The sequence below is a fragment of the Triticum urartu genome, chromosome 2, assembly GCF_003073215.2.
Source record: "Triticum urartu cultivar G1812 chromosome 2, Tu2.1, whole genome shotgun sequence".
Lineage (NCBI taxonomy): Eukaryota > Viridiplantae > Streptophyta > Magnoliopsida > Poales > Poaceae > Triticum > Triticum urartu.
Window position 1 is genome coordinate 517072038 of NC_053023.1, and position 10862 is coordinate 517082899.

A 10862-nucleotide genomic window follows, 5' to 3' on the forward strand; every position below is an offset into this window, starting at 1 on the left:
CGTGGGCCCCCTGTTGCTCCACCGACGTACTTCTTCCTCCTATATATACCTACGTACCCCCAGACGATCAGATACGGAGCCAAAACCCTAATTCCACCGCCGTAACTTTCTGTATCCACGAGATCCCATCTTGGGGCCTGTTCCGGAGCTCTGCCGGAGGGGGCATCGATCATGGAGGGCTTCTACATCAACACCATAGCCTCTCCGATGAAGTGTGAGTAGTTTACCTCAGCCCTACAGGTCCATAGTTATTAGCTAGATGGCTTCTTCTCTCTTTTTGGATCTCAATACAAAGTTCTCCCCCTCTCTTGTGGATATCTATTCGATGTAATCTTCTTTTGCGGTGTGTTTGTTGAGACCGATGAATTGTGGGTTTATGATCAAGTTTATCTATGAACAATATTTGAATCTTCTCTGAATTCTTTTATGTATGATTGGTTATCTTTGCAAGTCTCTTCGAATTATCAGTTTGGTTTGGCCTACTAGATTGATCTTTCTTGCAATGGGAGAAGTGCTTAGCTTTGGGTTCAATCTTGCGGTGTCCATTCCCAGTGACAGTAGGGGCAGCAAGGCACGTATTGTATTGTTGCCATCGAGGATAACAAGATGGGGTTTTCATCATATTGCATGAGTTTATCCCTCTACATCATGTCATCGTGCTTAAAGTGTTACTCTGTTCTCTTGAACTTAATACTCTAGATGCATGCTGGATAGCGGTCGATGTGTGGAGTAATAGTAGTAGATGCAGGCAGGAGTCGGTCTACTTGTCTCGGACGTGATTCCTATATACATGATCATACCTAGATATTCTCATAACTATGCTCAATTCTGTCAATTGCTCAACAGTAATTCGTTCACCCACCGTAAAATACCTATGCTCTTGAGAGAAGCCACTAGTGAAACCCATGGCCCCCGGGTCTATCTTCATCATATTAATCTTCCAATACTTAGTTATTTTCATTGCTTTTATTTTTCTTTGCATCTTTATCAATAAAATACCAAAAATATTATCATATCATATCTATCAGATCTCACTCTCGTAAGTGACCGTGTAGGGATTGACAACCCCTTATCGCGTTGGTTGGGAGGATTTATTTGTTTTGTGTAGGTGCGAGGGACTCGCGCGTAGCCTCCTACTGGATTCATACCTTGGTTTTCAAAAGCTGAGGGAAATACTTACGCTACTTTGCTGCACCACCCTTTCCTCTTCAAGGGAAAACCAACGCAAGTGCTCAAGAGGTAGCACCTGATTAGCATGGAAGATACCAACCACCTCCTGTCATTCCATGAATGATCCAGGCACACAAAAGGGTATTTATTAGAAGCTTTTAGAGGTGGCACATGCAAATTTACTTAGGACGGCAGGGTAATACCGCATATAGGTAGATATAGTGGAATCATCTGGAATAACTTTTGGGTTCAAGGTTTTTGATGTACAAGCAGAATGCCCACTTAGTATAGGCGAAGGCTAGCAAACAGATTGAGAAGCGGCCAGCTAGAGAGCAACAACGGTCATGAATGCATTATGCATAAGTAACATTGGACACTAGCATGAGTTGGATATGAACACCATGAACATAAATATCATAAAGGCTACGTTGGTTTTGATTCAACTACATGCATGAACATATGCCAAGTCAAGCCACTCAAACATTCGGAGGAGGATACCATATCATCATACTACATCACAATCATTTTAACGCAATGTTGATATCCATGATAAATCATTATCCACTCCTAGATACTTATGCATGGCATGAGAAACTATAATCGCTAATTGTCATTGCAAACATGTTTAATCATAATGGGCTGAATCATGGATACTAGGTTAAACATATTTACACAAACAGAACAAGTCGAGTTCATACCCATTTCTCTCTGCCACGGCCAGTTCATCGAATATCGTCATTATTGCCTTTCACTTGCACGGCCGAATGATATCAAAATAATAAAAGTGCAAGAATGCTGTGGACTAAGCTGGAATCTGCAAACATTTTATTCAACAGGAGAAGGCAAGGTAAAATGGGCTCTTCATTAGATCAACAGTTATTCATATGAGAGCCACTCAACATTTTCACTGTGGTCTTCTCCTCGGTACAACTCAAATAAAAAGAAAAGAAATTCAGAGAAACACACTGAAATATTTTTGGAGTTTTTGGTTTTCTTGAACAAGCAAATAAAAGGGAAAAGCAAAAGTGAGAAAAACTATTTACACAGTAAAGCTCCCAACAAGCAAAAGATGAGAAGGAAATCTTTTTGATTTTTCTTTTTAATGCAACAACTAAGCAAGCATAGAAAGTAAACTAACTACAACTATTTTTTTTGTTTTTTCTGAAGTTTTTCAAACTCAAAAGAAGAAAGCGAGAAAATAAATTTAAGCATGAATGATACAATGAAAAAGTGTGAACACCGACAGATGGAATGAGATGTGTGAACATGAATGTAATGTCGGTGAGAAACACGTACTCCCCCAAGCTTAGGCTTTTGGCCTAACTTGGTAATCAATCAGAAGCCTGGATAGTAGTTGGGGTACTGAGGAGCGGGCATCCACTGATCCCACTGCTGAGGCTCTTCGTGCTCCTCTGCAGCCTGATCGTTCCGGTAGGCAATGATGTCTGCAGGCATAATCCTATATCAGCCCCTGGCAACAGGATCAAACAAAGCAGGAGTAGGCAATGGAATAATATCACGAGTTTCAATGCTGAAAACCAAGTTATAAGGAATAGGGATATCAGGGTAATCTCATGCAATAAAATGGTGGTGTTCCATGGCTGCGCGGTCTAGGTAAACCCCGGTAAATGGATAATCATGAAGGCGTATCTCAACCTCGAAGTGAGCCGCCAAATGAGTAGCGAAAATCCCACCATGTATTTTACCCTTGGACCTATTAATGTGGAGGCGACGTGCCACAATAGCTCCCAAGCTATAAGTGGTGTCACCCTCTAATGCACGACGCAAAACAGCAAGGTCTGGTCAGCTGAGTGCACCCATCTTCTCTCTAACAAGCAAGCATTTTGCAATGAAAAGAGCAAAGTAATGAACAACAGGAAAATGCAAGCCAGCGGCAGTGATAGCTAACACCCCTCTCACATCTCCCACCGTCAAGGTACGATAAAAGGCCTCAAACTCTGCCAGCCTAGGCTCAGCTAGGCTCCCATAAGAAGAGATCATGCATATGTTACAAAATTCAGTAAGTGGTATCTGATGGGTTTCAGCATATAAATCAAACCGCACCTCAGGAGGATTATTCCTAAGAAGGAAAGTAAAACTTTGAACAAAGGTGCTTGTGAGGAGATGATATTGTTCGCATTCAGCTGCGATGAAGTCGGTGAGGCCGGCATTAGGAGCATATTGTGTGAACTCCTGAAGGATTCCAACCTCTTCCATGAACGGGGCGTCCAGCCATTCGCACAGCCGTACTTCCGCCAACCTCCGAGGATGGAGATCACTGTCAGATGACTCCCCAATAACACCCTTGGAGTTCTTCTTGGAACCAAACTTCCTAAAGATATTCATGGTTTTCCTATGAACAAAAATTCTGAAATTTTTGGTCCACAAAATTTTCTCAACAAAACTTCACAAGAATGATACCAACTACTCATAGGGATACACAAAGGCCATAGCAAGCATTCAAACTACTTAGAAGTCTAAGAATTCAACATGCAAGCTCATCTACAGCAGCACCAAGACTAGCTAATTATTCAAAATATAAACCACTAAAAAAACTATTTGGACAAATGGTGGAGTCACATACCAAGCAACAATCCCCCCAAACAGTTTCGAAAATGGAGCTTCGAGCAAAGAGATCGAAATCTGCGGGTTTGAGAGCAAGAACATGGGAGAGAGCTATGGGGAATTTTTTCTGGAGGTAGGTGATATAAGTGAGGGGGCCCACGTGGGGACCACAACCCACCAGGACGCGCCTGGGGGTCCTGGCGCGTCCAGGTGGGTTGTGCCCACCTAGTGCACCACCCTCTGATATTATTTGCACCAGAAATTCTCAAATATTTAGAAAAAAAATCGTATTAAATTTTCAGAGTATTCTGAGAACTTTTATTTTGGGACATTTTTTACTACATAGGAAATTCACAAAATAGACAAAACATGGTATTTTATTTTATTTAACTAATAAAAACAGAAAACAAAAAGTAGGGACAGAAGGTAGTGCTTACTAAATTCATCAACTTCATACCGCTAAAAAATGATCCATTAATAAGGTTGATCAAGTCTTATTAACAACCATTTTCGATTAGCATGAAACCTAAGAACTATCATAAATCACTAAGTTACCTTGCTACCTCTTGAGCACTGCATTGGTTTTCCCTTGAAGAGGAAAGGGTGATGCAGCAAAGTAGCGTAAGTATTTCCCTCAGTTTTTGAGAACCAAGGTATCAATCCAGTAGGAGGCCACACGCAAGTCCCTCGTACCTACACAAACAAATAAGAACCTCGCAACCAACGCGATAAAGGGGTTGTCAATCCCTTCACGGTCACTTACAAGAGTGAGATCTGATAGAGATAATAATGATAAGATAAATATTTTTGGTATTTTTATGATATAGATTGAAAGTAAAGATTGCAAAATAAAATAGATTGGAAACTTATATGATGGAGAATAGACCCGGGGGCCATAGGTTTCACTAGTGGCTTCTCTCAAGATAGCATAAGTATTACGGTGGGTGAATGAATTATTGTCGAGCAATTGATAGAAAAGCGAATAATTATGAGAATATCTAGGCATGATCATGTATATAGGCATCACGTCCGTGACAAGTAGACCGACTCCTGCCTGCATCTACTACTGTTACTCCACACATTGACCGCTATCTAGCATGCATCTAGAGTATTAAGTTCATAAGAACAGAGTAACGCCTTAGGTAAGATGACATGATGTAGAGGGATAAACTCAAGCAATATGATATAAACCCCATCTTTCTATCCTCGATGGCAACAATACAATACGTGTCGTTTCCCTTTCTGTCACTAGGATCGAGCACCGCAAGATTGAACCCAAAGCTAAGCACTTCTCCCATTGCAAGAAAGATCAATCTAGTAGGCCAAACCAAACTGATAATTCGAAGAGACTTGCAAAGATAACCAATCATGCATAAAAGATTTCAGAGAAGAATCAAACATTGTTCATAGATAGACTTGATCATAAACCCACAATTCATCGGATCTCGACAAACACACCGCAAAAAGAGTTACATCAAATAGATCTCCAAGAAGATCGAGGAGAACTTTGTATTGAGATACAAAGAGAGAGAAGAAGCCATCTAGCTACTAGCTATGGACCCGAAGGTTTGAAGTAAACTACTCACACATCATCGGAGGGGCCATGGAGTTGATGTAGAGGCCCTCCGTGATCGATGCTCCCTACGGCGGAGCTCCGGAAAAGGCCCCAAGATGGGATCTCTTGGGTAGATAAGGTTGCGGCAGTGGAAATAGGGTTTCGTGGTGCTCCTGGATGTTTTCGGGGTATGTGAACATATATAGGAGGAAGAAGTAGGTAGGTTGAGCCACGAGAGGGGAGGGCACACCCCCTGCCTCATGGACACCTCGTTGGTTTCTTGACGTCCACTCCAAGTCCTCTGGATCACGTTTATTCCAAAAATCACGCTCCCGAAGGTTTCATTCCGTTTGGACTCCGTTTGATATTCCTTTTCTGCGAAACACTGAAATAGGCAAAAAAACAGCAATTTGCACTGGGCCTTGGGTTAATAGGCTAGTCCCAAAAATAATATAAAAGTGTAACATAAAGCCCATTAACATCCAAAACAGACAGATAATATAATAGCATGGAACGATAACAAATTATAGATACGTTGGAGACGTATCATATCTCAATGGGGATATGAATGTCCCCAACAATAAGCATTTCATATTTCTTTTTGACAGTAGGTAGAGGTATTTGAAAACTTCCAATAGTGATTGTCGGAGATTTTTCAATAACATTAATACCATTCACTTGGAATTGTTTGTTTGGAAAGTGCACCGTATGCTCATTACCATTGATATGAAAAGTGACCTTGCTTTTATTGCAATCAATAACAGCCCCTACAGTATTCAAGAAGGGTCTACCAAGGATAATTGACATGTTTTCGTCCTCAGGCATCTCAAGTATAACAAAGTCAGTCAAAATAGTAACATTAGCAACAACAACGGGCACATCTTCACAGATACCGATAGGTATGGCAGTTGATTTGTCAGTCATTTGCAAAGATATTTCAGTAGGTGTGAGTTTTTTGAAATCGAGTCTTTTATATAAAGAGAAAGGCATAACACTAACACCAGCTCCTAAATCACACAAAGCAGTTTTCACATAATTCTTTTTGATGGAGCAAGGTATAGTTGGTATTCCCGGATCTCCAAGTTTTTTAGGTACTCCATCTTTAAAAGTATAATTAGCAAGCATATTGGAGATTTCAGCTTCCTGTATTTTTCTCTTATTAGTGATGATGTCTTTCATGTACTTTGCATAAGGAGGCATTTTCAAGATATTAATGTCCTACTCTCCTATGGCAGCGAGGTCCAATTGGAAACTAAGGGATATTAATGTCTCCTTTTAATAGAGTACTGGAACAAAGCATTAAGGGCATCTTCAATGGTTGTAAGATAGTTGTTGGTAGACTTTGCCACATAGGATTTTTGATGATGTGTCATACAATAAATGAGGGAAGAGAGGAAGGTTGTATCTACATGAACCAACATCCCTCGCACAAACTCCAATGTAGAATGAGAGAGCACCTTATTTATTATCTCACATCCTATTGGGCAAACTAGATACAACCCATTGGAGTTGTTGTATGTTAAGGTGTTGGTTGATGACATGACATATTTTACCAACAAACTAACATACAGACTGTTGGAGATGCCCTAACACAGTGAATACATGAACTCCTCAAACTACAGTCATCAACAGGAGTGGTCCGACTATTGTCACTTCGGGGTTGCCGGATCATAACACGTAGTAGGTGACTATAACTTGCAAGACCGGATTTAGAATATGGATATAATGGTGATAACATAAACGGTTCAGATCTGAAATCATGGCAACCGGGCCCAAAGTGACAAGCATTAAGCATGGCAAAGTCATAGCAACATCAATCTTAGAACATAGTGGATACTAGGGATCAGACCCTAACAAAAGTAACTCGATGATATGATGAATCTCGTCCAACTCCTCACCGACCAGCAAGCCTATGAAGGAATTACTCACTCCCAGTGGGGAGTATCATGAAATTGGCGATGGAGAAGGGTTGGTGATGACGAAGAACGAAGACACCCCTCTCCGGAGCCCCAAACGGACTCCAGATCTGGCCTCCCGATGAAGAACAGGAGGTGACGGCGGCTGCGTCTCGTAGATCGCGATAATTCTTTCTCCCTAATTTTTTTTCCTCTAAAAATAGGATTTTATAGCGTCGGTTTCAGGGTCTGCGGGCCACCAGGTGGGGACAACCCACCTGGGCGCGCCAGGAGGGGGCGCATCCTGGTTGGTTGTGCCCACTCAGGTGCCCCCCTCCGGTGGATCTTGGCTCCAGAAATTCGTATTTATTGTATAAAAAATCCTCGCAAAGTTTCGTTCCATTCCGAGAATTTTTATTTCTGCACAAAAACAACACCATGGTAGTTCTGCTGAAAACAACGTCAGCCTGGGTTAGTTTCATTCAAATCATGCAAATTAAAGTCTAAAATAAGAGGAAAAGTGTTAGGAAAAGTAGATACGTTGGAGACGTATCACCGCCTTCCTCAATATGCGTCAGGAGATCTGAGACCCATATGTGCATCAAGAGCTGCAGCACGATCTGGTGGGGCACCTATGCAGGCTCAAGGGCAACACCTAGTTCAACATGTGATAAACTATGAGTTTTAATTTATGTTTGAATTATGAGTTTGCTTCGTTGAACTATTTGATTTGTATTGATTTTTGTAATGAACTATGTGATAAGAATTAATTTATGTTGAATTTTGTGCCGAAGAACGGCGAATTTGGGCCAATTTGCGCCGAATTTGAACCGATATCGGCGGCTGGGAGCGAACTTTGGGGGGTCGGCTGGGAACCCTCCCCCCCCCCCCCCCCCCCCCCCCCCCCCCCCCCCCCCCCCCCGGGCCGAAATTACCACCGGTTGGCCCAAGCGGCGATATTTCAAGTCCTTGAGGATCCGAACGACTGGAGATGCTCTAAGACGATGGAGAGAAGAGAGAAAGCGGTGTGCGTGGGCCCCAGAGCTACGAGGCTCGCGTGCGCGAGGCACAAGCGCGTTAGCGAGCGAGGCAACCAACCGAATATTTGTTAAGAGCTGAGATTCAAAGAGCTCTTCTACGCAGATAATAATTTTGTGCCCGACGCCTACATGATACTACGTGGCAGCACCAACAACGTTTAGGCAATTGTGTTTTTTTCAAAGCTGATGCTAGCGCAGTTGGGAAGGAAATATCGTCACAGATGGGGTCGCCCGTGAAGAAATTTCGAGATTCAAATGCAGTCCAGATTGTTTCAGTACTTGAAATTGCTTCACACACCTCCCACCCAACGCTGTCATGTATTGTCAGATTTGCTTCTCACGATCACACAGATGATGTCGTTCGTGAAGCAATTTCGGGATTCAAATGCAGTCCAGATGGTTTCATTACTGCCAACGTGGGATTTCTAACAAATTCCTGAACGCTTAATTAACACCTCGGTAAGTTGTTTTCTATCCGCGAAATTGTAATTACCTCTGTCTCAGAATATAACGTCTCATATTGTAAGACGACGTATATTTTTTCAGTTTAAAATTAAACTGAAAAATATCTTATATTTTGAGACGGAGATAGTACGGTAAAGATTCCACGTGGTAGCCATGGTCATTTCTTGTAGCTGCCGGCAAAGTAGGCGAGGCAACCTACGAGGGGTGCGTTGGTGTACGTGGTGGGCTCCGACCGCGCGTAGTCAGTGCGGTCGTCCGGGAACGCGTCGTTCTGGTCCGGCCCGCCGACGACGGCGCCGGTATGCACGTTGGGATTAGGGCCACCGGCGTAGAGGTAGCTCTGGAAACCCTCCTGGCAGCCGATGTGCGCCGGGTGCACGTCCACGGACGGCATGGAGGACGCCCTGTGGTGTATCCTATGAGGGGAGCTGGCGCCGTAGCCCACCATGTAGGACATCCCCAGCGGGTTGTCGCCCAGCACGTAGTCCACCTGCCTCTTGGCCAGGGCCCTGAGGGCCTTGTGGGTGACGGGGAGGTTCTGGCAGGAGAAGGCGCGGTTGGAGACGGCCATGTACTTGGCGTAGGTGGTGAGCAGGAAGCTCGCCGAGGCGACGTACTGCAGGTTGGCGTTGCCCGACCGGTGCATCAGCCCGCCCGGCGTGTACGGCGTCGTCGACGAAGGGGAGCTGGACTTGGGCAGGACGCGGCAGATGAACTCCTCCGCTTGACGCGTGAACGGCTCCAGCCTCTTGTCCCTGTCCAACAGAGCCCTCTGCTCGGACGGATGCAATTTGTCAGCTGCATATGGCATACTGGCATTGGAGAGGGTTGCATGGTGTGTTTCAGTTACCCGTGACAGAAGGACGCGCGCCCCGGCGAGCTTGTTGTCCCAGCTGAACATGTCGACGCCGTCGTTGGCGCCGAGGGACATGAGGTCGTTGAGGTAGGAGCTGTTCTTCGTCGTCCAGAGCAGCCATGCGGATCCCCATAGGAGCTCGTCCTGCACACCGTGCACGCAAAGTCGTGACGAGAAACACGCAGGAGCGCTATATAAGGATTTCCAATTCGTTGCACGGCGTGATCTTTTGAAGGATTTGGCTTGCACCTTGTAGCCGGAGTAGGACGGGTAGTAGTTGCTGACGCCGCCGCCGACGTGGTCGCTGTACTTCCCCTGATGCTGCCAAGCGAACGCCATCACGTCCCTGGCCGCCGCGACCAGCCTCCTGGAGTAGTCCGGGTCGGCGGCCTTGAAGACCAGGCTGGCTGCGGCGAGCGCGGCCGCGGTCTCCCCTGCGACGTCGGACCCCGGGGCGGACGCCGACACCTCGTACACATTCCGCGGCGTGTCCATGTCCTCCGGCCGCTCCCAGCAGCGGTGGTCGGCGTCGGCGTCGCCCACTCCGACGTAGAGTTTGTCCTGGGTCGTTTTGGCCGCCTTCAGGAGGTAGTCCGTCGCTGTTAGACTATGTATAGCTTTTGTATTTGTATACGTATATTGTTTCTATTGTAACACACTCATTATATATATATATGAGATAAGCCACCCATAGAGGGTTGAGGTGGTTCTCCCAAATCATTGTCTTACATGATAACATACCTAATTACGATTCACGCTTCCGCAAAACCCTAACCCCGCCGCCGCCCCCTCCATCGCGCCGCCGCCGCCACCAGATCGCGCCGCCGCCGCCATGTCGGGTGCCGCCACCTCCAGCTCCTCCTCTGCCGGGTTTCTCCCGGACTCGCTCGCCGCCCTCCTCTCGCTCCCGCTTGACTCGGCCATGATGCGGCCGCCGCAGCTCGGGACCAGGAGCGTTGGCTCGTTTTTCTCCAACAACTCTCCGGCTCCTTCATCGCCGGGGCTTGCGCTGACGGTTCATACGTCGAGCGCCTCTTCACCCGCCTCGTCGTCCGGCGTCATCGCGCCTTTGGCTTTCGCGCCCGAGGACACCTCGTCGGCTGTCACGGCGGGGCTCATGCCATCCGCGCCTCAGGAGGGATTCACTCCGGCAGCGCTACCGCCGCCCGCGGGTTCCAATCTCGTGGTCTCGCCCGCGCCGCCTGCCCCTGCCCCCATGGCGTACGCGCCTCCGGCAGGTGCCTCCACGGGATCGCTGCATCCACCGTTTCACTTCGGCAACCTCATCATCGTCAAGCTCTCGTCCGACAATTATA

General features: G+C 45.8%; 1 protein-coding gene across 1 annotated transcript; it reads right to left on the minus strand.

Moving 5' to 3' along the window:
- Nucleotides 1-8847: 8847 nt before the first annotated feature.
- On the minus strand, nucleotides 8848-10140 carry LOC125541743 (endoglucanase 11-like). Its single transcript, XM_048705085.1, has 3 exons — nucleotides 9796-10140; nucleotides 9541-9690; nucleotides 8848-9462 (listed from the first exon to the last, which is right to left on the minus strand). The coding sequence occupies exons 1-3, from the start codon at nucleotides 10039-10041 to the stop codon at nucleotides 8848-8850; spliced, it is 1011 nt and encodes a 336-aa protein (XP_048561042.1). The 5' UTR covers nucleotides 10042-10140.
- Nucleotides 10141-10862: the final 722 nt, after the last annotated feature.